Source organism: Rhipicephalus sanguineus, chromosome 6 (assembly GCF_013339695.2).
Source record: "Rhipicephalus sanguineus isolate Rsan-2018 chromosome 6, BIME_Rsan_1.4, whole genome shotgun sequence".
NCBI classification, from domain to species: Eukaryota; Metazoa; Arthropoda; class Arachnida; order Ixodida; family Ixodidae; genus Rhipicephalus; species Rhipicephalus sanguineus.
The window spans coordinates 171,774,887-171,802,098 of record NC_051181.1 but is presented as its reverse complement, the minus strand read 5'-3'; the positions used below and the strand labels follow the sequence as shown (position 1 = coordinate 171,802,098).

General features: G+C 44.8%; 1 protein-coding gene across 1 annotated transcript in view; it reads right to left on the bottom strand.

Annotated features, from left to right (window-relative positions):
* Positions 1–23,277, bottom strand: part of LOC119397048 (translation machinery-associated protein 7-like) — a 71,957-nt gene extending 48,680 nt beyond the window's left edge. The window contains exons 1-3 of the mRNA XM_037664473.2: positions 23,191–23,277; positions 21,586–21,615; positions 9,684–9,771 (exon numbers count right to left, since the gene is read on the bottom strand). Coding sequence (XP_037520401.1) covers positions 9,684–9,771; positions 21,586–21,615; positions 23,191–23,262 — 190 coding nt within the window. The 5' untranslated portion in view covers positions 23,263–23,277. The remainder of the gene's footprint in view (positions 1–9,683; positions 9,772–21,585; positions 21,616–23,190) is intronic.
* Positions 23,278–27,212: the final 3,935 nt, after the last annotated feature.

Sequence of the window (27,212 nt, the reverse complement as noted above, 5' to 3'; positions counted from 1 at the left end):
CCAGCGCTGACGTAACTCTTCGGCGCCTCCTCGCGAATCCTCGCACCTCCGACCTCCCTCCCTTCACGCCCCGCGCAGCTTTCCGCGCGCTCGCGGCGTTGAGTTGAGGGAGAAAGCTGCGGACCGTGGTCTCTATAATTTGGTAACACCACTTAGACTTGACGGATTTGAAAAATTTTTGCGGCATATGACTCGTGAAGAGTCATACGTCAATAATGAGACTACTCCAATATAACTAAGAAAGGTGTTGCAGGGCCCCTTTAAGACGAACTTTCGCGGTGATCAAAAACGCTAGGTGACCAACAACGATCAACATCCCTAGAGTGACTCTAGGTATCCCCTCTCACCCCCAACCTGTGGGTGGGGGAGGTGTGGGCTTTATCAGCAAAGGAAGCAAGAAAAAGAGTGGGGGATTTACAACTTGGACCCCCAAGCCATTACGTCCTTCTGTATCCCCCCCCCCCCTGTTCTTCGCTTTCAGAGCTGGTGTACAAAGGCGAACAGAAGACCAAAAGAGCTTGGGGGCCCTCCGCCAATGCAAGGGGAGTCGGGGAAAAAAAAAGAAAGCGACAACAGGAACAAAAATGGTCTGCGCCATAGAGTTTCTTACAATAATACCTAGAGGAGAATCTTGCGCTAGTGTCTCCGCGGGCTCCTTGAGGGGAGCAACTAAAAAGCCACCAAAACACGCCCGCGTTGCCAGACCACTTTTTGGTGCTGTCCCTAGGAAATTCCAAGCGAGATGTACCTAGCCTAGTCCCGTGGCTCTACGTGCGTGCGAGACGTTGATCATTCGATTTAACCATGGAAATGCAGGTGGCTCGATTTAATGGACGCACGAATGAACCATTTGCAAAAATCTGCAAGGCGGCTTTCCTGCAAGGTTGTTTTCCAACCAAAAACTCTCAATCCCCGACTGCTTTTCTCGCTCATTCTGTTTTTGCTTCTCAACCCCCTCCCCCCCCCCCTTTTTTTTTCTTACGAACGACGGCTGCCTTGTCCACCTAGCGAAGGCTGAGGGTTCGTACGAGGCGGCCCCACAGTAATTGTTGGGGAAAGAGGTCGTTTTGTCGTACTCGCGTGCCTTCACTGGAATTAGGAGCGGTAAAAGTACAATGAGCGAGAAAACCAGTCTGCGACGGAGAGTTTTTGGTTGGAAAATAACCTTGCAGTAAAGCCGCCTTGCAGATTTTTGCAAATGGTCCATTAAGGTGCATACTTGCTGCGTTCTTTGGGAAGGGCCACTTTTTGACTAAGGGGCACGCAGTTCGCAAGGAGGGGGAATCAGTTTTGTTTCAGCTCAATGGGATGACTGCGCAGGCATAGCCGCACAGTGCATTAGGTTTCATTTTTGTGTTAACCTTGCTGGCATATCAAGCGCATTAGTTTACGAAGCTGGTTCTTTTTGGACGACGAAGTTTGAGACATGATCGGAACAGCTAGCGTGCTATATATTCATATGAGCTGCTGTTTGGGCCTTGTTTTGTGGTTCCAGAAAAGCCAGCTTTTCCCAAAAGGTTCCTCAGAAAAACGTTTAGCTCCAATATTCCGTGATAGTCACCAAATAATCAATATTATTGCTTGTTTTAAACGAATGCTTGTGGCGATCGAGCCACCACGCGAACGAGCGTCACGCCGAAGCCGGCCTCCCTACTTGGAGCCCAGTATGTGTGTACTAGGCGCAGCGATGCAGATTGCTTATTTTCTCATCAGATTAGTGGAGTTCCCGGTGCCTACCGAACACATCATGGTGATGGATCTAGTCCATCCTCAACTGATATATGTCGCATATGCATGCATGGCTCCCATCGCATGCGTGCGGTATCAAGTCGATGTATGAAACACCATTGTGAATAACTTTTTTTGCCTAGCTGTTGTTTATGAAATATTTTTTTTTCATTGCTGTGCATTTCACATATCCAATCATCAGCGAAAAGGAGTAGCCGGTGCTATACAGAAGCACCAACATCTCCTAAATATCATATAATAAAAAAAAATATTTTTTTACACCAGGAAAATCAATGCTCCTCACCACATAATGCTTCGCTGAACCGACCAATATGTTACGAGTGCACACTGTCGGCTAAGTGTATACACAGTAAAACTCGCATACATTGGAATCAAAGGGCATCGCTAAATAGTTCGATACACCCGTATTTAAAATGCATAAATTGCCTGTCTGAAGCTTAAATATCGTTGGTACATGTCTTGATATATACTGAGTATGTGCAGCTCAATGAAACGAAGATTCTGCTGCACATACTCAGTATATATCAATAAATATTCATGCGTCTCAGACTGTCCCTCGAGACAATAGTTCGTTTTAAAGCTGCTGTGAAACCGTTTAAGTTTTCCCATTACTTATTTTTCATCAACCTGCTCATGTGAAACGTGTACGTATCGGACCAGACAACGCTTTGTGCCACTGAAGCAACCTGGCGATACATCTTTCCGGCAACTAATTGCAGCCACAGGTAGCAAGCTTCACAGCGTGGCATTTAGTTTTCGTCGCATTACACCTCTGTGTAGCGGTAAAACTTACAAAGCAATTCCTTCATTGTGGAGCGCAAAGAAATCTGTGCTGCGCACGCCGCCCATGTTTTGACTCGTACCCTGCTTGTTTACGCCATGCTTGCACTGCCCCTTGGATTCAATGCACTATATATTATAATTTACATTATATATACGTGCTACAAGATGACAGATTCACTATAGTCACCGTTATGGCATTGCAGCTGTGTTATGCCACAAAGCATGTACTGTGCATCGACGATTCGTTGTGCAGCGAAGCCCACCAGCAGGGAAATCGTAATTGCCACACACGTTACCTGATGCTTTGTCTTCTTTAATTACAAAAAAGGCGCCCACGCAGTCTCCAGTCACCGTATGAGCACCCAAACGTCTAATAAATGCGCAAGTGCATAGCAAAGGTTTCTTCAATTCTTCTACCTGCCACGCAAACGAATTAGCAGCAAACCTCTACATTAGAGAACAGACCAAGCCACTTCTTGGAATAGCTTGGAATAGTGTCATGGAGAAACTTAATTATGCCAACAGAGATTATAACAAGATACCAATGAATCAGGTGGCCTGAAGCGTCATCCCATAGTGAACTTGCTGCACAATTGCGACGAAGCGCAGCTACGGATGTCTACTTCAAACGCCAGCTGCTACATTTCAGGTCAAATAATAAATGCGCAGATGATGGATTTCTTAGCGCTGCTGATAGTCTTGACAATGTGTATAAATTCAAGCGAACACTAGCGAGGTAACATAAAGCAGGGCATACACAGACATTTTAACGCAACGCACGCTCTCGAGTGCCTCAAGTTTCACCTCACTTGAAGACCGTCGGACACATCGGATTCGAAGGGGATCGCGAAATAATTCGATATATCCATTATTACGAATGGAAAATACGCCTGTAAGCTTTAATATTCACACGTCTCGGACAGTCTCATGAGATGACCGATTCCTTTAAGTTGCTTCGAAGCCGTAAAAGTTTTATCAACTTCTTTGCGGCAGCGAACCCTTCGCGGCAACGAAGGGCTAGAGTTTCACAGCGTGAAGTTGTTTTCTTCTCATAATGCCACTGTGCAGCGGTGAAGCTTAACAAGGCAAATCCCTCATTCTGGAGCGCACTGAGTTATACCAGGCGCTTACACACTGGAACACCACTGATACCTCGAAGAGTGAACTTGTTGGCTAGTTGGTTCAACATAACTTAAGGGAGCAGCGCGAAAGACAGGGACAGAAAAGGCACACACACACTCACACGTAGCGCAGTATGTGTGGTTGTATGTGTGCCTTTTCTTTCGCGCTTCATCCAAACTGACAGCAGAGTCGATGACGTCGTGATTGAGGCTGCTGGTTGTCTTAGCAATCTCAGTCACTTCTAAGCGAACACTAGCGAGGTAACTCAACAAAGCATGACACAGATACACAATATCTTTAAAGAAGACACGCCATCAAGTAACTTCAAGTTTGAACTCGGCCTCTCGTTGCTCTCGTCAACTTGACTACGGAATTTCTGGGTACACCACGGCGCTAGTTTTGCTCGGCAGCTAGTGATGCAGAACTATCGGTAAATTGACTATCGATAGTATCGATAGTGTCTTTGAAACTATCGATAATGCTATTATCGATAAACTATCGATAGTCGAATCGGTAGTACCATCGGTAATATTACTAGCGGTATTACTGCCACGCGTGTTTATTTCTTTGTTTTGATGTATTCGGGTTTCACCCACAGACTGTTAGCAGCGTTTGCCGCAGACCACGCCGTGATGTTTGAGAAGATTCGCGAATAGTCAGGTTTATTCGAGAGCTTACGCGAGCACCAGCGATAACTCTGGAAGGTTTGGTGACTGATGTATAAAAGACGGAGCGTTCTACCGATTATCAGATTACTCGACGGCCGGCGACTGTTTTCGCCGCAATCAGTGCGCAGCGTGTATCGCTTGTATTCTGAGTTTTGATTTTCTGGCCACAAGTTCGACCAAATAAAGAGCTCCGTATTTCGCAGTCTTGCTGCAGCATTATTCACCGTCACAACCACGTGACAAACTATCCGTAGTGGTGCGAATAACGATGCTGTTGCCGGTTGGCCAAATTGCCAAAATATTCGCGATAGCCTGCTATGAGCTTCGCTTAATTTATGAGCAAATTTTTGGCGAAAGAAATTATTTGCGCAGTGAAAATAGCGGCATATGTCCATCAATAAATTCATATTTAAAAGCAACCAGTTACATCTTACAATTACCAAACTTTGTTCTTGATCTTTTTTTTTACTTTGAAATGATAAAATGAAATTAGGGGTGTGCGAATATTCGAAAGTTTCGAATATTCGTCGAATATTACATTCGAAATATTCGTATTCGATTCAAAAATCGTGTATTCGAAAAGTTTCGAATTATCGATAACTTCGAATTATCGATAACTTCGAATATTCGAAAAATTCGAATATGCGATTCGATTATCATGCATAACTGAACTCGTCTTCCACATTTCTGCTGCGTTCGTATAGCTAAAAACGTTGCCGAGAGGAGCGATAAACATCGTAAGTACACGCACGCACGATATCTGCCTGCGACGAGCGACCCAATACGTATGATTTATTGCTGGTGCATCTCCGACGTGCAGCGCTGTTGGCGATCATGTAGCCGTACATTTTCAATATTATGCGGCCGTAACCTGCCGCACTACCACTCGTTCACTATGCGGGGCCACTTCTGAAGAAAGACAGTGACCCATGTGACTGGTGGCGGACTGTAGGCACCTTCAGATACCCCAGTCTGGCAAAGCTTTGCCCCATGTAACTGCCTATACCAGCCACTTCTGTACCAGCCACTTCTACAAGGGAGCGCCTGCTGCCTGATCATGTGGAGCAAATCATATTTCTTCATGATAACATGTAGTCATTACTTTCATTGTGCCGTGATATTTGCTTGTGTTGTGATGTGCATTGTGCTAGCCTGGACATTGTGTTCTGGAGATAGCAGTGTATGTTGTGTTCCCAGTCAGGCTGTTAATGTTTTTTTTTTCAAATAGCTACATGTTAAATAAAATATCCTTACTGTGGAGGCATTTTTCCTTTCATATTCGATATTCGATTCGATGTTCGATTCGATATTCGAAGGTGGATATTCGTATTCGATTCGTATTAGAAAAATTTGATATTCGCACACCCCTAAATGAAATATAAAACTGAAGCCGCCCCATGCAAGGGCTTCGTTTCCGCTACAGCTGAATAGTTTGACTTATATATATATATATATATATATATACGAAACACTTTGTTGAAGAACACAAGCATGTCAACTTTCTTGCCCTTCAGCCTGCTCCTCCGACTCCACTATGTACAACGCGCGCGGGAAGCCAAGTTTATTCTGCAATGAGTTCGCGCTGTTGATTTTAAACTATCGATAGTACTTACTATCGATAGCGATATCGATAGTATCTTTTACTATCGATAGTTCGATAGTGACTCAGCTATCGATAGTATCGATAGTACCATCGATAGTTCTGCATCACTATCGGCAGCACAATGTAGCCAACATGAAACGTGCGTACACCGCTAACATTGGGCAATGTTTAGGTGGCTTTTTAGTCTCGTGCCTCCTTGAGCGGCGCTTCAACCACCATGGGAATGATGGGAAGTACAGGCTTCGGATTTGCTTCGGATGGATTAGGTGCTTGAGATTCGCGACACTTCTTTGCCGAGTGCAAAACAAAAGCGATATGAAGTTATTTCCAATTAAAACTTACTTCATTCTTTTGTACGTAAAACTTATTACAAAAGGTTTGCGTGACCTTGAGATGGAACTAAAACCTGGACAAATTTAACAAAAAGGGTATGCATTGCTCTGCAATTGTGTTCCAGATATGGCATCACAATATAATGAATTATTTTCTTTACAGCACTTAGAACAAATGCGCTTGTGTTTCCCTCAAAAGTACGCATTATCTATTTATCGAAACAACAGTACCGTATTGAGTGAGAAACACTTAACGTATTATCTGCTACGATGCCAGGTGCGTCTGTCCAAGTGGTCTGTTCCCAACGCATCCCTCGTTTTGTTGTGAAGTCAGATGAGCGTGACGGTGTGTCTACTTAGCTTCGCTGTCATTTTGCAGTCGATTTGAAAGAGTTCTGACAAGTAGCGCTCATCACAAAACGTGAACGCTATGCAATTTCCTGCACTGGCATGGGACGCTACATCTGTGCGCAGCGGCGAGTGCCTGACGCTTTGCTAAAACTGTCAAATACAACCTGTAAAGCTGCAGCGTCGCAGCAAACCAAGAGATCTAGCGGTTTTCAGCCTCTTTGAACAACAAAGGCGCTGCTTGAGTGCTTTGAAACGCACCCCACTACCCACGCCTCGCGAAGAACGAAACTGAAACTGTAGAAAAAGATCCGTAGACAGTTCGCTAGCTAACGCTAGCCAATCCGAAGCCTGTACTTCCCATCATTTCCATGGTGGTTGAACGATCACAGCGCCAGTTTACTCTCTAGGTTATTGTATGAAACTCTATGGTCTGCGCATTACAATCGAGTACGAAACCGAAACCACAATTGCGGCGCACTCCCGTCAGAGGGGTCAGGTGCATTGTCATCGCCATCACACAATGGCGGCCGAGCAGACGTATTTTGTGGTCAGTTCGTGTTGGTTCGCGTAGGACCTGTGCGCGTTGTATCTGTTCCCAGTGAAGTGCAAATTGTGATGAGCCATTTTGATTATGGAAGCACGCGACAAAGGAAGGCTATTTTGCACAGTGAATATAGCTGCGTTGTGTCTTTTTCGTGGCGAGGCTTGTGACCGTGAGTAGCGCGATGGGATATCTTCAGCTGCACGTCGACGGATATCTTCAGCTTCCCGTTTTCGGCCTGTAGTTACTACAGGCCGAAAACGGGAAAATATCCGGACCTCGAAGAAAACCTTGCACACTTTCTTAAGCAACTCAGCGTATAATGACTTTGTCAAGGCAAAAGCACGCGACCGAGGCGCATCCTTAGAGCCAGCAAAACAGGCTCACAGAAGAAAAGGAACTGTCGGGGCAATAAATTTTACATTCTTTGAAGGAAAATTGTGCTCGTCTATTAATTTTTTTTTTCTAATTGTCAACACAGGAACGTGTTACAGTTTTATCATTAAAATGTGGCAGCAAATATCTTCATGGGCATTTTAATTTTTGAACACGCGAAATCGGGTGCTCGTAAGATTCGTGTAAATACTCTGCTTGAAGGCATATAGATTTTATCTAGAAGAGCCAAATAAATGCCTTTTCTTGTCTTCCTGCCCCCATTGTAAGTCTACTCCATTCAGTGTTTTCAAGTAACATATTTGGATGCACTTGGCATGTTAGCATGTCTCTTTTTGAGGGCACTTCTGATAAGCCGAATTCCTGATAAGACGAAGCGGTCCCTTCGAGTTTGTCTTAACGGGAGTCTACTGTAATTCAGTCGCTGAAGGTGTAGCAGATCGTCTGAAAGAAAATTGCGAATTTCACTTTTTTTGAGAAAAGCTCTGTATTCAGCATCAAAAAACTTGCCTTGGTGGTTGGACTAAAAATATGCACGATACTTCATTTGAAAGCTCTATGTATTAGCTGAACATAGGCAAAGTTACAAAAGGGTGTTATTTTTTTAACTAGAGAAATACTTTTTTGAAATTTTGATCTCCACCAGCTTCTCGCCGACATAACTCAAGCGGCATGAAGCACTCACAACGGCAATCTTCAGTCCATGCCCACTGACCTGGGATGCAGACGTCAAGCTGTCTATAAAGCCTTTTCCATTGCTTTATAGACAGTGCCATGCTTGACGTCTGCATCCCAGGTCAGTGGGCATGGACTGAAGATTGCCGTTGTGAGTGCTTCATGCCGCTTGAGTTACGTCGGCGAAAAGCTGGGTGGAGATACAAAATTTCAAAAAAAATATTTTTCAAGTTCATAAAATAATACCCTTTTGTAACTTTGCCAATGTTCAGCTAATACATAGAGCTTTCAAATGAAATATAGTGCATATTTTTAGTCCGACCACCAAGGCAAGTTTTTTGATGCTGAATACACAGCTTCTCTAAAAAAAAGTGAAATTCGCAATTTTTTTTCAGACGATCTGCTACACCTTCAGCGACTGAATTGATTTTCTTTTGTAGTATGTCGAACAGGCCACCAGTACATAATTCATTTCTACCATTTGAGTTTGCCTTGTTCCTGTAAAAAAAATATCAAACTTTGCAACTTTATTCAATTTTTCTCGTGCGAAAAGCCCTCGAAGAATCGATATACATAAATAAGTCATTATTTTTACAGTTACATCACTTCATTAGCTTGCCGGAAATACCATTTTATCGAGTGCATCCCATTAACGTCCTTTGAAAAAAATTGTTTGATGCCCTTTAGCTCAGTCGGCGCAAAACTACAGACCCTCACAAATAGGCGGGAAAATTTTTCGCAACAGAAATAAACGAGCAGAATGAGTTTCGCACTTCAAGAAAAACGTGGAAATTTTTTTCAGCCATATTTGTTCATGGTCGGAGAACCGCTGGATGATTTGGCATGGAATGACCCTATTGTTAAAATGCCACGTTCTTCCACTGAAAATCATAGAGCGAAACATATACCCTCCCTTCCCGCCACCGCTTTTTGTTCCTTCTTCGCCTTCCTTATGACTCATCCAGTTCCGTCACGGTGGCCTCTCCCTCTCCCACTCTGACAGTTGCCCTCCCCTTCTCCCTTGTGGTGGAGAGGGCACGATGCGTATACACCCGGTAGCTAAGGAAATCAGTTCCAGCCTCGAAGAAGACAAGTCCACTTGCCGAAACGTCGACTCAAGCACCCACACCCTGTTTACGGATTTTTTCATCGCAAAAAAAAGAAAAATGTCATACTAACAAAACGATGATGAATCAACTACACCGTATCGTCTGCCACACGTCAAGACAGCGCTAGTGAATATGAGAACATCACAACGGGCCAAGTATGAAATTTTCCCCGCTCCTTTATGTATACATTATCCTACTGCAATTAACCTGCACTCAGTTGATCGTAATTCTGCACTGTCCCCATCGATGTCTCTGCAGTAGCCTGGCTGCACAGTCACCCTGCTTGCATGCCTCGGCTCAATTTGGGAAAGGCGTGCCTGGAGAGAAGTGCACTGAGCAAAAAGAAAGAAGACGTACCAAGGGGTCCCTTTCCAGCAGCCTTTGCTGCTGCCTCCTTAAGCGCCTTCTGCTGCTCTTTTTGTTTTTGCTTGAACTCCAGGTCATGCTGGGAGAGAAAACAGCAACCAAAAAATTAACGCAGCTCATAAAATGGCCTACACCAGTGAGAACAAGACACAGATGAAGAAAGATGCACTCGTGATGTTCGCCCAACAGAAATCTGACTTGGGGCACATGGTGCAGGAGGCCTAACTCTCTGTTTTTAAGTGCCCCTAAACCACCTCCGACAATTCTTTTAACATTTCAAGTAAACGCGTGAATCGAGTACAGAATGTCGTCACGACCAACCATGCCAAATGTGGCAGCGCTACTACCCGTGGGCGCCCCACAAATTCCAAGGAACAATCCCTTCTCCTCTATGTGCCTTTCAGCATTCCTCATACCCCCCAACGTTCGCCGTGACGTCAACATGTCGTCTTCTCGTCATCCACAACACCTGTTTGTCCACTCGCAGCTACGCACACTCGGTCAGGAGGAGTGACAAGCCGACGAACGGAGCATAGCGAAGGAAAGAGTGAAACGAGCGAGGGCGTCTTTCGTATCATCAAATGTGTGTAACTCCTCTATTATGGCACCATTTTGAAAAATTCTCACGGCTACATGTTCACTGTAGACTCATGCACAACTGCAACACCACAACTAAATTTTGACCTCTGGGTGGTTTAGGGGGCTCTTTAAAGGGGTCGTGAAAAGAAAATGAAGCTGCCCGGTTGTAATTTTCCCTGCTTCAACAAGGATTAGACATGCAGATTCCAAAATATTTCGGCGCAATATGCAGTCTGTAATTAATGACACCCGTTTGAAATCGCAGTTTAATTGAACTCCCAAACGACTGTGCGGAACTACAGGCCGCCTTAGGCACTAACTTCTCTTATCGTGATGTCACGGTAAGGGAAGTTATAAACACTGCGTTAGCTTTGATTTGCTCTAAAATAATAGATTTATAGAAACCTCGAAAAGAAACAAATAACAGAGCAATTTTTGCACTCCGAGTTATATACTGTGCACACTGCACATACAGCACGTGATCTGCTTGCTTCTGCTTTAAAGTACATCCGGGCTCCGTCGCATGTGTATTCTTGCCTTCGCTCGCTTGGTGCAGCGTCCCAGTTTTTTCTTTTTGGTTGCGTTAAGTTGTGTTTTACGGCGTGTTCTGGATGGCTTAGTCCTCGCTATGCCAACCGTGTGCGTCATAAAATTTTAAAGGCGTTATGGTGACGTCTTTACTGCGTATCATGCTACGAACCTCGGCCAACTATGGCTCAGCAAACATCGTTGCGTCACCATGTTTTGTCGACAACAGAGACTTTTCATTGGCTGACTTAAAGTGACGTCAGCTGTATAGTTGAGGGGAACGTGAGAAGGGAATCGTAATTGTGCTTTTACAGCTATTAAATGAACCCGGATGACGAAACGAGTCGAGGTATAGTATTGAATGGACAGTCAAGATTCCGAATATACACGTAGTTGAAAATTTTCGGAAAACGTTTCACGACCCCTTTAAAGGGCCCCTAAACCACCCAGAAGAAAATTTTCTGTGTTGTTGGCATTGTGCACAAGTCTACAACAAACTTGTAGCTGCAACAATTTTTCAAGAATGGTGCCATAATAGAATAGTGGAGTTACACGTGCTTGATGACCCAGAAGTGGCCCCCACTTGTTTTACTCTTTCCTTCGCGATGTCGACTCGTCTCTCCTCCTCACATGGCGAGGAGATGAGGGAAGGAACGCACATACTGCAAGCAGACAAACAGGATCTTGTTGCTGACATGACCAACGCTAGAGGTACTGAAAGGTCCAGAGAGGACAAGGGATTGTTTGTCTTATTTCATGGCATGCCCGCGGCTCGTATCGCTGCCACATTCGGCATTGTTGATTGTGACACCATTCTGAACTCAATGCACGAGTTTACATGAAATGTTAAAAGAATGTCAAAGGTGGTTTGGGGCCCTTTAAGGACACAGGGTAGGGCAAAACTTTGAAACAAACTCTTTTTTGCAATTTGAGAAGTGTATCCCTTTGTGGATACTTTCCGTATTCGTTCTTTTTCTAGAAAGTCTTCTTTTTGGTGTCTGAAACACAGTTTATTTATTTATACATACTGAAGCCTTATTCGGGGCTACGGCAGGAATGGGACGTGATATAATACTAGACAACAAAAACAAAAATGCAAGAAAATACTACAAATGGTAAAGCAAATACACTCAAACAAAACAATAACGAAAATGGAGTTTATTACAGGTTAGTAAGATGTTCATCAATTGCAACTATGAAATTTTTTAGTGGTAAGGAGTGAATGTTACCAGGGAAGGAATTCCAAAGCTCTACTGCACGTGGAAAAAAAAAAAACTGTGTTTAAAGGTATTAGTACGAGCAAAGAAAGGTGTTACGTTCAAAGCGTGGGAACTACGGGTGCAACTTTCGTCAGTAAATGTGATGAGGTTACTGCCAGAGAGCCCAGAGGAGGAGTTAATAATTGCGTGTAAAAGTTTTAAAGTTTCATTTTGATATCGCAAGAGTTGTGATGGAATGACAGAACGATTGTAGGGCTATAGTAGCGAGAAGTTGCGGCTGTAGTTAAGAAAAATGAAACAGATAGATTTTTTCTGAATGTGATCGAGCGAGCTTATTTCACTGTGTTTGTAGGGGAACCAGACCACGGATGCATGCTCGAGAACAGGGTGAATGAGTGATTCCCATAAAAGCAGTTTATTATCGCGAGGGGCGTTAAGCAAGGTGCGGCGCAAAAAACCTAATTTTTTTATAGCTTTACCGCATACGTATTGATGTGGTTAGTCCACAAAAGGTGTTCTGTTAGAACTCCTCCTAAGTATTTGTAGCGCAAGACTCTGTTAAGTTGAATGCCACCTAAAGAATAAACAGAACAGAAGGGCCGATTGGCAAAAGTTATCACGACTCTTTTACAACGTTCATTTGCCATAATTTACACCAGTCACTAAATTATTTTTTTTATTCGATCATCTGAGAACATGTGTCCGAAGCCTGCTGAAATTGAATGCTGTGTGCGAGGAGATTTTAAACCAGATGGCAGAGCGCTACCTCCATTATGGCCCATATACCGGTCACTGATACAGTAATACCTCGTTAACTCGAAGTAGTAAAAACCAGAAAAAATTTCGAGATAAGCAGATTTTCGAGATAAGCAAAGTTGGGCAAATTCCATTGAGAAGTTCAGTTCTATCTAGAAACGTTATCCCTACTGACCAGTTTCTTAACAGGAGCGCCAAACTGGCTCTTTGTAAAGGTTTTGAAGGAAAATAATGACATACCAGCGCTATTAACCAGCTGTGTTTTTCGGCACTGCCTTTTTATTTAGTGCAGAGAGACCGACTAAGGCTGGTCTGCCTCTCAGTAACACTTGCACCTAGCAAAGCTTTCTCGAGTTGCTTAACACATCGCATGTGCCGATCATCCGCGCCGCTGCACTCAAATTTGTTTCGCATCAAGCGAAGCATGTTTCTTGTTTCGGTGGATGTCGTCACCCCTCGAGTAGCTGCGTCGACGCTGCCGCGATCACTGTGCGTGACGCCACGTTGTTTGGCTTAAGAAAATGGTCAAACCAGCCGATGTTGCAGGCTAGGTCAGTTTAGCCCACCGCTAAGTCCAGAGAATCGGCCTTATCTGTCGATGTGACTGGAAGGGGCTCCTCTCGCACGATGCGCACACATTCAGCGCCGTTTTGACGTCCGGAAACTTCGAGCCTCGAATCCGTTTCTTTGTTTAGGGCTACCTTTCTTTGCAGCATCAGTGACTTGCTTTGCTTTGGTGGCGTTATCCTCACCACATCGCACGGCCGCCGAAAAAATCCGCGCGACGTGCCTTGCATAAATAAAATGCTGAAATCGCATCTCTGACGGTAAACAAAACGTGTACGACCCGAGCTATTTTGCAGGGCCTTATGTGCACGTCTATAGCGTCACATGACGTGACACAGGGTTGCTCGACAAAGTTGGTATGCCGCTAGGTTCAGACTTTACTTTCGGGAACAGTGTCCACTTCGTCGTAAACGCGGCAGCCTCGCGCGAACCTTGTGAAACGTATGACATTTTTCCGCTAGTATTTTGTGAAACGGTTCGGCGGCGAAGTTTCAGTTCCATTATCAGTCGAGATTTCGAGATAACCGAAAGTGGGCACGGAAATACTTCGAGATAAAGGGCAATAAATACATTGCACCTATGGGAAATTGTTCGGTACCGCGGAAAACTTCGACTTAGCCGATTTTTCGAGATATGCGAGTTCGAGTTAACGAGGTATTACTGTATTAAGTTTTTTAATTTCGAATGGGGTGATCTTTATGAGGATTCTGACGCTGCCAGTTTTCTTGAGCCCGTTTAATCCGACATCACTGGTTTTCTTGAAATAACAACTTAACGGGAAAAAAAGCATAACACATTTCCAAGTGACTTCAGCTCGCAATGCCCTGGCTGCGGGGCAACGTGCGATTTAGAGCACATGCTTTGGCGGTGCCCCTCGTTACGTGGGGATAAGGACCTCACAGAGCAGAGATGGAGCTCGGCCCTCAAGAGCTCGGAATATCAGCATCAACTTTGGGCTGTCCAGAGAGCTTGCGATGCGGCAATTAGGCTAGGTCTAACTGTCCCCACGTGGGAGCGGCCCACGGTGTCACCCTAAGGGGTGGCACTTCTCCGGATTTTTAAATAAAGTTCTCCGTACCGTACAAGTTTGTAGTTGTATATTAAGGACTTTTAGCTTGTACGTATACTTTTTAACGTTACTGTGTTACCGGAATACAGGATGGCATTTACCATGTAACCGGAACGCATGTCTCAGAAAAGTTTTAGCTCGCCGTTTACATACATATGTAAACGTATACCTTCACGTATGCGCAAACCCCTAAACAGTGATAACTACATTTAAACTACATTTAATTTAGATAATATTGAATTACCGCTGCGGCAAAATCATAAGAGATGTTTTTAGTGTGTGCAGTATCCCGGTATAAGCAAAGGGGTTTGGCAATACCGGGTTACCGGACGATGGTGTCTGACATCTTGTGATGCTTCGTGCAACCACAGTCATGGACACGTTTGTTTTCGCTTACCGTAAAATACCGATCAAACGCCCCCACCCGTGTAAACACCCCCCTCGTATACTGTGAAGTTTTCCTATTTTCGGTCTACCGAGCAAGCGCACCCCCCCCCCCCCTCCCACCTCAACCCGCCACTCTCTGCCGACTCAACCCAAAGCTGCCGAAACCGAAACCGTGCCAATGGCTACGCTCCTGCTTAATCCAAAATCCAATCCAAAAATTGGTCATGTGACCACCTTCGCTGGCATTGGGCATTGGCACGACGCATGCCTGCCAGTCTGTTATTGTCGTTTGTTGGTACCGAACGTGACAGCGGTGACTTCACCCGACATGCATTCCTATACAGTTAAAAAAAAAATCGAAGTCGTAGAATGGCATCACCAGGCCGGAAGGAACGTGCACGCGACAGCTCGCCACTTCCGTATTGACAGAAAGAGGGTCCGCGAGTGGGACAAGACGTTCGAGAGCTTATTGCAACAAAACTTTGGCACAGACAAGCTTCGGCGTAAGTTGAGTAACGGAGCGCCAGTATTCAGTGAGGAAGTAGATGACGCTCTTTTTGAGTTCCTTGAGCGGGAAAGGAGCGCTGGACGTGCTGTTAGTAACAGACTTCTCTCAGAAGAAGCTGTCAAAATAGCTCGCAGCTTGCAGCTAGGAAATTTTGCTGCGTCGAGCCAGTATATCAAGAGGTGGAAGCAGCGGTTTGGCGTGACAATGCGCCAAACCACAAACGAGAGTCAGAAGACGCCCGCCGATTTCTCAGAGGCAGCAAAGGCATTTCGCTCTGCTGTCAATAGCCTGCGAGCACGCCACGACTACACACCATACAACATGTGTAATATGGACCAGACGATGGTCCGAATGGACTCCCCGGCGAGCATGACGAACAACGTGGTTGGGGAGAGCACCGTGCGCATTGCCAATACTGGCTGTGTCCGCAGGGGCTTCACGGTTGCATTGGCAGCATGCGCAAGCGGCCACAAACTACGAGCTTTTGTCGTTCTGAAGGAACCAAGTGGAAGGATACCAACCAAAGCGTTCATGAGCCTTTGTATACCAGGTGAGTAACGAAGTTTGTGCATCGGATTCTTTTCTTTTTGTTTGTTTTCACGGCGGAAAGTAACAATTGGGAATGTGGTCGATTACAGTGACCTCAGTTGACTGGACCTTCTTTTTTTCTTTTGTAGCAAATGTTCGCGTCACCGCATCGAAAAACGGTTGGATGACGTCGGATAAACTGCAGGAGTGGCTGGCAAGGGTGTGGGGGCCGAACAACGATGATGTGCGGCGGCTACTTGTGCTGGATCAGGCACCTATCCACAAGACTCAGGCAGCAAAAGAGGCCATAGAGGAACGCGACACAGACGTTGTGTATGTGCCTGCGGGCTGCACAAGCCTACTGCAGCCAGCCGACGTCTTTTGGAACAGGCCATTTAAGGCCAACCTTCGGCGTTCTTGGGAGATGTTCATAAGGAAAAGAGAAAGAACGCCGAAAGGCAATCTGCAAAAGCCATCGCGGCAGGATGCCCTCAACTTTGTGTCTGAGGCTTAGGCCGCTGTTACCGTTGAGACAGTCGTGCGCTCGTTCAAGGGGTGCGGAATTTCCAACGCACTCGACGGCTTCGAGGATGGCGAGCTGCATGACTGCCTATCCGACATCGGCGCCGTGGCACCCAAGCATCCCGAGGACTTGCAAAACGAGTGCCTAGACTTAGTTTTCGGCTCTGACTCCGAAGAATCATTTGACGGTTTTGGAAGTGATTAAATTAGAACGAATGCCGCTGAATAAAGCTTCTTGGTTTCCATGCGTTGCATTTCCTTCCTGAGGGGGAAGGAAATTCTTGAATTTCGGGGCAGTTCCGAGCAAGAGCCCCCCCCCCCCAACATTACCTGATTATCCCCGCGACGAGGGGGGGGGCGCTTGATCGGTATTTTACGGTAGTGTTACTGAGGGAAAAAATTATTGAAAAGGCAACTCATTCGTAATTATGCCGCTGCAAGGCATTTATAATAGAAGTAGATTGCCTGATGTTTCTGCAAGAACAATTTTATGCTAGCCTGGTTCACATTGGCCCCGCTAGATGGCGCCACCTATCCAGCCTGTCAGGGGCTTTAGGCCTCTCACGTTTACGGATTCGGCATTCTAGGTCGCTCTAGCCTCGGTAATCCGGCTGAAAGAAGGTGATCGTAAGTGGCGCTCGCACTCTGCTTATTATGACTCGGCGGCTAGAGTCTCCGCGAAGCGGATATCGCGAGTAGCCACAAACGAAGATGGATTTGCGAGATAGGACCATAAGCGTAAAGCCTATCCGGCGAGTAGTTTACATTCCGTAAAGGTTCGCCCATGCGGAGATTCCATCTGGTATCCAGTAACACGGTAATACAAAGAAGTATACGTACAAGCTAAAAGTCCTTATTATTGATGAAATGCAGTACACAATACGTTCGAACAAACTTCCGACATGTTTGGTGGAGCGTCGCTTGCTCTCACACACCACATAGTTCTCATGCAGAAGGCTCCGGCTCATTATACGCAATTTCAGGGATCTCTGTCAAGCATCAAGAGGCGACATCTCTTCCATTCTCGTAAAAAAAAAAAGAAAAGAAAACTGATAAGTGCACTTCTTCGTTAACACAATGCTGACCAACATCGAAAGACACTTAATTTCAATTCCTATGACTCGACTACATGACCAGTCTCACAGATTAGACCCAAAGTTGATTGATCCGAAAGGCTGCGCACAATTTCTTCAGCAGAGATAAAAGAAAGCTGCCGTCAATGACCTCGCGATGAATGGCACTTTTTTTTCAGTCCTGGTTTGCGACAACAAAAGCATGTGTCATCTTTTTTCGTACATTCTGCGAAAATCAGCAGTGCACGTCTCAACAGCCTTGTACAAGCCATCAGAGTAGTCTGGTCTCCCCCTCCGTTCGCCTCGTCTGTGTGAGTGGGGGACTTTTTGAGGAGAATTCCCCCGTCAGCTGACGTCACTAAGCTCCGCCTTTATCCCCTGCGGATTTCTCCCTCGTGTGAATGCCGCTTAAAGGACGGGAGTGATTGTGCAAGACATTAATGATCGACAACAGAATTGATAGGTTCATAGAGAATGCAATCATCTGCATAGAGTCTTATTTTAGATGAGGTGCTATGAGGTAAATCATTAATGAATAGTAATAATAAAAAAAGGACCTAGTGCGAATCCCTGAGGAACACCAGATGTGACATCAATAGACGTTTCTGTCGAGTTGAAAGAAACAAACTGTGAGTGAGTATGAAGAAAACTGGCTATCCAAGAAATAATACGAGGGTTATTGAGAATGACATTTAGTTTTACCAGTAGCTTGGACTAGAGAAATCAATAAAAGTGGCATCTATTTGACTATCTAGATCTAAATCATAAGCAATGCCATGCTCGAAATCGACTAATTGTGTTACAATGCTATAACCGCAATGGGAACCACACTGAGCTAATGATAGGATATTATTGGAGTCAAGGAATTCAATTATGTTTATGAATGACGTGTTCTAACATCTTGAAAGAATGAGGTGTAAGACCTGATTTATGCAAGGGAAGTACATTGGCTGATTTCCATGAGCGCGGTACTACACCAGAGTCTAACCCCCGAATGCAGAGATGTTACTTGTCTCGTACTTGACTCAAGACAGCTTTGCCGCTCGCCATAAATCGTTCTCGAACTTGCGGACGACTTGCGGGCGACTTGGCTCGGTCGAAGTCAGGACAAGTTTCAAGTCTGCTGCGGGGCTAGCTTGAAACAGTCTTGATGCGTTATTCCAACATGGCCGCCTCTCGAATGGACGTCGCGCGGAGGTTGTCTGCTTTTGAGTTTGCTTGCCACGCGATGGATGTAGCATTTTCTGAGGTACATTGCCTGCCGAAGATTCCGCGACTAGCCTTACGTGACTGAGGAAATCCAGTGGAGTTGTACGACTAGGAACAATTCCACGCTCGCTACAGGTTCACCAAGAACGCCGTGCGGCAGCTTCTGGCTATGTTGCCGCTCCAAGAAAGCGGGGACAACCGAGGACAGCGTGTGCCTCCCATGTTGCAACTACTGATGGCGCTCAGGTTTTACGGCGCTGGCACATTCCAGATAGTCACCGGGTCCGGGGATCTCGTCCGCATTCTGCAGTCGGCAGTGTGCCACGCAGTCGGAAAAGTGACCCTACTCCATCGCAAAGCACTTGTACTCGATGCTGGTGTGCTTCCCGCAGCTGGCGGGACTTAATAAAGTTATGCAGGACTTTTATGAAGTGGCCGAATTCCCTGACGTTACAGGATATGTCGACTGCACACACATGCGCATTATTAGCCCCGGTGGTGACGACGCCAAAGTGTTCCATAACCGCAAAGGCTATTTCTTGGGACTTTCTCATAGCTTTGTATTACAAACAGGTGCTCTCGTACAAACAGGTGGATGAGCTCTTCGTTCACCTCGCAGGACGCACATGGCAGGCCTGTGTCATTTTCGTTGTTTGCGACAAAGCTTCCAGCAGATAACATATCCTGATCATGTGGGTCCCCCCCTCCCCTCACCAAAATGCAGCGCGGCATTGCTGCACCTTGAGAGGTAAAATTCCGCTGAGGCCCGTGATCCCGAACCTCGCTTCTTGTCTTGTTTACCAAGAATCAGAAGTTCAACGAAAGTAGACAAATCAGCATTTCTAGTTCTATTCTTTAGCTTTTTTTGTCGGGTGGCGGCACCCACATGAGCCTGAACAAGAGCTTTATACACTTTGTTCCCAGAACTTGTTGCTTTTTTATTCATATATAACTGCGACCTAGCTCGCTACAAGCATGTCCATAGGCGAATAGAAAGGCTAGTACCTTGAAAATTCACGATACCGCGCTTAAAACTTGCGAGCCAGGGCAGCGCATATACACTCCGCGTTCGATAAGAAAAAAAAACAACGAAAGAACATAACGCAAAGCATGCCGTGTTTCGCATCTTTATGGGAAATTCTATTAGCGTGCAGGCCAAAACAAGCAAGCTTGGAGTAACACGCCGCGCTTGGGCGGCCACTGAAACCAGAGGGCAACGGACGCTTTACACAAGCAACACTGCGGCGGCGGGAACCACGTGCCACTCGTTAGCAGTAAAATGACAAAAATATGCTTGTAGCACTTTGATGTGATAGTTCTTTTGAAATATACGAACTTTTCTTGCTGTAACACGTGCCTTACGCCAACAACTTCATTATTAACCTCGGTACCAGGCGAGCAACGTGTTTCTGCATTGAAGCTCGTTCTTGACTTGATCAAGTAAGACAGCCTGAGCGTCTATGAAACGCGAAGGCCGACTTGGGCGTTTTCAAGTCCGCTGCTTGCTTCGGGCCGACTTGCTCAAGTCAAGTCGAAGGCACGAGCCAAGTAACATCTCTGCATTCGGGGGTAAGGATTTCTGAAAAATTACTGTAAGGTATTGCGCTGTTCGTAAGGAGTATCGTGCAAGGAAGGGATTCGAAATGCCATTGGAACCGGTACACTTTTTTGTATCAAGTTTCAAGATGACGTTTAGGACACCATCATAACTTATTGCGATATCTTCTAGTTTATCAGCCTGCGCAACATAACTAAACTCTGGAACTACAAGGTTATCGAGGGTGAAAACAGATTGGAAATACGAGTTAAAAGTATTCGAAACAACAGTGGGGTCGTTAATTGTAGCATCGCTAATCTTAAAACAGGTACTGCCTGTCGTACTAGGCGATACTGATGTCCAGAACTTGCACTCAAAAATAGAAACCTCCATCATTTTTAGTAATGGTGCGAAGTTCTTCCTTAGCTTGTTCAAAGGAGGCATGAGCCTCGGGGTTAGATTGTTTAGATTTACGAAGTGTGCTAACATGTCGTGATAGGTGCAACATATCGCGGTTAATCCAAGAAAGTTTATTATTTATCTCTTTAGTATTCAATGGAACGTAACGACTGATGCACAACTTCACTAGAGACTCAAAATAATCAACAAGCACATCAACATGTGTCACATGTAAGAGGTGACAGAAAAAAAAAATGTCATAGAAGACATCAAGCGTAGCGCGACGTTGAATGAAGAGGATGGAAGAGGAGGAGAATGAAGTGGGTGATATAAAAAAAAAAAGTTCATTTTCATTAAGACTGCCGGACTTCACCCCGGTGTTTGAAGTGGAACTCTCGGCAATTACACTAGCGCTGCGAAAACTAGATTTGAACGACCATTGCGCAATAATAATAACAGATTTTCTGTCAATATGTACATCTCTAACAACTTCATCAATATCAATTGCCTTAAAAACCCTCCTCACACTAGTTCCTCCACAGTTGAAACTTCTGAAATTATTATCGGTACCTGGCCATTGTGGATTAGAAATAAATGAAATGGCCGACACACTAGCGAGAGCAGCATTGAATGGTCCAATAATTTCGGTCCTTCCTGTAGTAGCCAGCATAACTGCGATTAGGTATAGGAAATTTTCCCTTCGAGCAGATGCCATAGAATCAACAACTTCATGGACAGAATTTAGACATTTAAAATTTCCATGGAAAATCCAGTGGTGTCAAACTAGGCAATTAGAAGTATTATTAACTAGATTACGATGCCGAGTGCCCCCGTTGAATCTGTATGCACACAGGGCTGGTCTGGCGATATCTCCCCCTGTCACTTTTGTTCAGAAATTGAATCAATAGAGCATTATTTTTATCGTGTCGCCGCTATATATTACAAAGAAAGACTTCTTGAAACTCCATGTGCTAAGCTGAGGATAATTTTAACAATAGACGCTATTCTCACCTTCGGTGCTTCGGATTTGGGCGTCAGCCACTGGAATGTTTTTGATGCTGTAAGTGCTTTCCTTCAGGAAACAAAATGAATGTGTTTTTAAGTTCTTAATTGCAAACCTGTTCCGATAATAGCAATGAATCAATAAGAAAAAAAAAATCACTAAAAGGAAGACGTTCGGTACCACATTAATTTCATTATTCTAATTTCTAGTTAGGATGAGAAGTCTGGGCTGAATGTAGACATAATTATTGCACTAGTTCTTTTTCATGTTTGCTTGTCTGTTGTGTTAACTCAGTAGTTTTAAATCTTCATATCTACAATTCCTGGCCAATCCCCCAGTGTGGGTATGAGCCATGTGAAGAGGCACATCATCATCATCATCAAAAAAGGTGATGTGGCCATAGGGGGGCCCGGGGTGTTCGATCGTCAGTGTGCGAGCTTGGGACGAGCGTCGCCGGCCTGTATTCCGGGCGCTCCAGCTCTTCCTCATTCTACGGCATCATACCGTAGCCACCGCCTGTTCGAGGACACGTCCATAGAAATGGACCTGGGACTACCAGCAACGCCCAGGACACGCCATCTGCTGTTGGCCCGAGCACACCGACCTACGGCACCGCTCCGTAGGCTTCGACCGAGCCAGTTTTTCATCCCGGGAGACGCTGGCCACCTCAAGGACCTGCGACGCCCAGGTCACTGAACCCTGTGCTACCCACCCTCAACCACAACGCCAGCCTGCATTCTGCCACAGTTAAAGCCTGCGGCATCTACTCAGACGCCGACTTCAACGCCTGTGCCCCCGCAACGCCTCGCGTCTTCCAGCGGGACAGAACGCCGTGAATGATGTAAGCGATGAACACTTCGTACTTTTAGCCGCTTATTTCTGTTACTCAATTGTTCTTTGAATGATGACTGCATTTAGCGCTAGCTTTATTTAGTGTGTTCCATTTTCGTGTTTGCAGTGGTTTTTGCGGTTAAGGTGTGTTTTCTTTCGTGTGTAATTAAAAATAGGTGTGTCTAACGCTCTCACCTCGTTCGTTCATTCTGGCCGACTACTGTCCGGAGATCCGTGACAACATGACGCTCGGTACTGAGCGACACAAAACGATCGAAGTTATCAGTGATAGACGTATCATCAGCCTTAGTAAAATCATATGTGGTATGACTGAAATGTCTATGTGGATTAGGGCACTTAATTTGCACAACAACTGCACTATGATCAGAGATACATTGCAAGATCTCCTATCTGAAACCTAAATGAGCAAGAGTGTCGCTAATAAACGCTGAATCAAGAATGAAGTTCTGCCGAGTATTTTTATGAATTGTATTAGGTTATGCGACAAGGAAAAGGTAATTAAATCTCTGCAGATAGGGGTACTAGAGGCGGAATACGTAAGTGAAGGCCAGTGAATGCTGGGAACATTGAGGTCACCTAGAAGGAGAGGTGATGGTCATGCATGAAATGTGAAAGATTAGATCGCTAGGGCCATCAGGGGGCTGATAAAGACCATTACATTATGCTTATTTATTAGTAGCTTGCACCAAACTGATTCAACATTACCAGTTGGAACCTCGCAAATTTAAAATCTGAGCACAAAAGCAAGGCGACACCACCACCTTTTCTATTCTGGCGATCACAATGGAGAGCAATATAACCAGGAGGCGTGAATTCAGAATCGTGAATTTCATCGAAAGGCCATGTCCCTGTGATGCAAATAACATGTGCAGAACATGAAGAAACCTGCGAAAAAAGATTGCGGGAATTTGTTAGAAATGCTTGTGGCATTAACGTTCAAAAACGCAACCTCTGTGGTGAGTTGATGGGATGGTCAAGGTCATAGAGTTTCTTACAATAATACCCAGAGGGGAATCTGGCGCTAGTGTCTACGCGGGCTCCTTGAGCGGCGCGTTTCAACCACCATGGGAATGATAGGAAGTACCGGCTTCGGATTTGCTTCAGATGGATTAGGTTATTGAGATTCGTGACGCTTGTTTGCTGAGTGTAAAACAAGACAATATGAAGTTATTTCCAATTAAAACTTGCTTCACTCTTTTGTACATAACACATATTGCAAAAAATTTGCGTGACCGTGAGATGGAACTGAAACCTGGACAATCTTCTGCGATGCCCAATGCATCTGTCCAAGTGGCCTGCCCCCAACGCATCTCTCGTTTTGTTGTGAAGTTGAGTCAGAGGAGCGTAACGGTGCATCTACTTAGCTTCGCCGTCGTTTTGTAGTCGATTTGAAAGAGTTTTGACAAGTAGCGCTTATCACAAAACGTGAACTCTATGCAATTTCCTGCACTGGCATGGGACGCTACATCTATGCGCAGCGGTGTGTGCACGACGCTTTGCTAGAACTGTCAAATACAACCGTAAAGCTGCAATGCGGCAGCAAACCAAGAAACCTAGTAATCTTCAGCCTCTCTGAACAACAAAGGCACTGCTTGAGTGCTTTATAACGCACCCCACTGCCGTTGCCTTGCAAAGAACGAAACTGAAACTGTAGAAAAAGATCCGTAGACAGTTCGCTAGCTAACGAAATCCAATCCGAAGCCTGTACTTCCCATCATTCCCATGGTGGTTGCACGATCACAGCACCAGTTTCCTCTCTAGGTTATTGTATGAAACTCTACGGGTCAAGGTGGTGATGAAGATGCGTTAGTCAATCTAGCATTTGAATCTAAACCGCGAGCGACCATTAGCCGATTTGTGGGACCGTCCCAGTTACAGCGAATATTATTGATAAATAAATGATCAAATTTCATCTTGACAACCAATCAGTTATTGCAATGCTCAGCTGAAGCGTCCCATAGCTTTTTACGTACAGCGCATACTTTAGAGGGAAAATGTTTGGAAAGCTTGAAACCGGAATTTTTCAACTTGTAAGCTTGTAAGCATTTTTGAGCAATGATAGCTTGTCATTAAAATCTAGCAACTTTAGAATGGCAGGCCGAGAGCATCCAGGACGTGTTTTACCTAACCTATGAAAACGTTCAACACGCAGACAGTCAACGGAAAGCCTGTTGAACACATTCACTACCTTGGAATGCAGTGTGTCAGGATTCTCGTCTTTATCTTCTGGTATAGCTCGAATACTTATGTTGCTTCCTCCGAGAACAGTTTTTAAGATCTTCAAGTTTAGCCGTTACGCCAGGCACTGTGCATTTAAAAAAAACCAGTTTGGAACAATGCTGCTTGAAATCTTGCTCAGTCAGAGCTTTGGAACATGCGTTTTTGAGAGCGGTCACACGCAATTCCAAGGTGTCGAAACATGTCTTCACAGTATTTTTTATTTCAGATATTTCTTGCGAGAAATTTTTCTGGCAACTAAATCGGAAAGAACCTTCACAAGAGAAGGGTTATCACAACTTGACACTGCCAACTCAGAGTTTTTCTGAAAGCAAGTGGTCGGTGAAGAAGCCCTAAGAACGTGCTTCCTCGAATGCACTCCTTGCCTCCGTCCACTTTTCTAAAATAAAAAGCTGCCTGTACAAAAACCTAAATGTTTGCCTGAAGACAGCTGTATACAGTGAAACTTCACTTGAACGAACTTCAAGGGACCCGAGGAAAAGGTTCGTTAAAGTGAAAGTTTGGTGAATTGAAATAGCGATGTTGCAACTTGTTATCAGGAGCAAAGAAAACATCACTTGATGAAACGAAATTTCAACAGTTATTTGCAATGCTGCTTATTTGAATGTGAATTTCTGCTTATTTAGCATGTTTTGGAGAATGCAGCAATCTTTTGCTGCACTTGTGCACTTAGGACTGCGGTGGTAATGAATTGAGTCACTGCGTCCAAGCTCTCATAAACATTCGGAAACACTCTGCTCTGGCACAACACTATGCTCGGCAGCGAAGGACGTCACTTTTTCCAAGTACATCGGTGCTTGCTTAGCTGAAATTCTTGGTGCTTCATGAACAAGGGTTACTTCTTCCTCCTCCTCTTCTTTCTGAGGTAGGACGCTTGCTACAATCTATTCTGTAGACAGAGTGGCGCATCTCTCAATGCGAGAGTCACAGATGACATAGTTCTCAAAAGGCAAAGCGCTGTCTGTACTTAGTCTTTCAGACAATTCCTTCCAGCCCTCGGGTTCAGTTTTGTCATCATTAGAAACCGGATTTTAGGCAAATGCCTATTTTGTTCCTTGTGTTCCTATCACCCCATTTTGATATATGAGCATGAATTAGAGGTTAAGAAGGGCTTTTGTAGTGCTTACATAGTGCCTATAAATGCCTATTTTTAGCATCGGCGCTAATATTCACTACCAATTAAATGTTGCCTCTGTTTAATTGGTAGTGAATGACATGACAGAAGCCAACGGTCCGCGTCGTTGTCATATTTATTCACGAAAAAACCGAAGTGGCATCTGTGGACACGAGTGGTTCAATGCAACGGAGAGCGAAGGGGCACTCGATGCTGCTCTCAAACTGTGCTGCTTTGCAGTCTTCAAAGCCACATGAGTGATGGAGCTACACAACTGTACTCACCTGCCATTGATTAGGCACATAATTGCAGATCTATTTCAATGTGGATCACGACGTCGTCTAACAAAAGTGGCCTGGCGTCACACATGTGTCAGAACATACGGCACAGCACTCTTCCATGCCCTCAAACCGCCATGTTTGTTTACTTCACACCGTTGGAAATTAGACTACAGACACAATAATGGAATGCATCTCTCATCTCCCCTGGAAAGAGATCCCGCTAGTCTTCTTCACACCATTACAACATCCTTTTGTAGCATGCATTGGCTTATGCTGTTCCCACTTAGCCATAGTCTGTGAATGGTGTCCTCTAAACACATCACCCAGCTAGCATTAAAGTTGCAACCAGTGCGATGCATAAAAATCACTATTGCATTGCTAAAAACTAAGCCTTTCACTGGAAGAAGCTCCTAATGTCTCGTTGGAGATTCAAAGTTTAAATTTTGAAATTGTGAGCCCCGCAAGCGGGATTAACTCCGTGACCTAATACACTGCAAAAAAAATTATGAATAGCTGTGGGCTCTTGAAGTGTGCAATAAACAGTGCATGAGATTTTAGAGGGGCGGTGCTATCAATATTTCAGATTACGCTGGATTACCGTAGAATTAGCCTTTTAGTCATGTTGCCAATGTTTTTTAATGTTAATATCTCATATAATCGGTGCATTTTGTGGTGTCATTTGATTTTGTACCTTCAAATAAGAGTTATCACTAGTTGCTGTCTAGTAACCATAATTATACTGAAAGATATGAGAAGTTTTTATCAACAACCTCCTGCGAAAGAGTTCCAGGGGTGGGGAGACTGGACAGTTTTATCATTTCAAATATAAATTCTGGGGCCTTACAAGCCGAAACAACTATATTACAAGGGTAGCGATGCGGGCTTGTTGGTCTGTCATGGTACTTGGATGTGGGCGCAAAAAGCGCCAGTGTGTGTGTCTTCTTCCCTTCGTCCTTGTCTTTTTGCGCCCACATATATTACAAGGCACGCCCTAGTGGGAGACTATAAATTATTCATGACCAAAGGTTGGCAAAGTAAATGGAGCTCACTCAGACTCGCTGAATAAATATGTTTTTCGCTTTGGACTTACTTGAACTCAGACTGATCAAAATTTTAGCTGAAGCGGACTCACTCGGACTCAGACTTATGA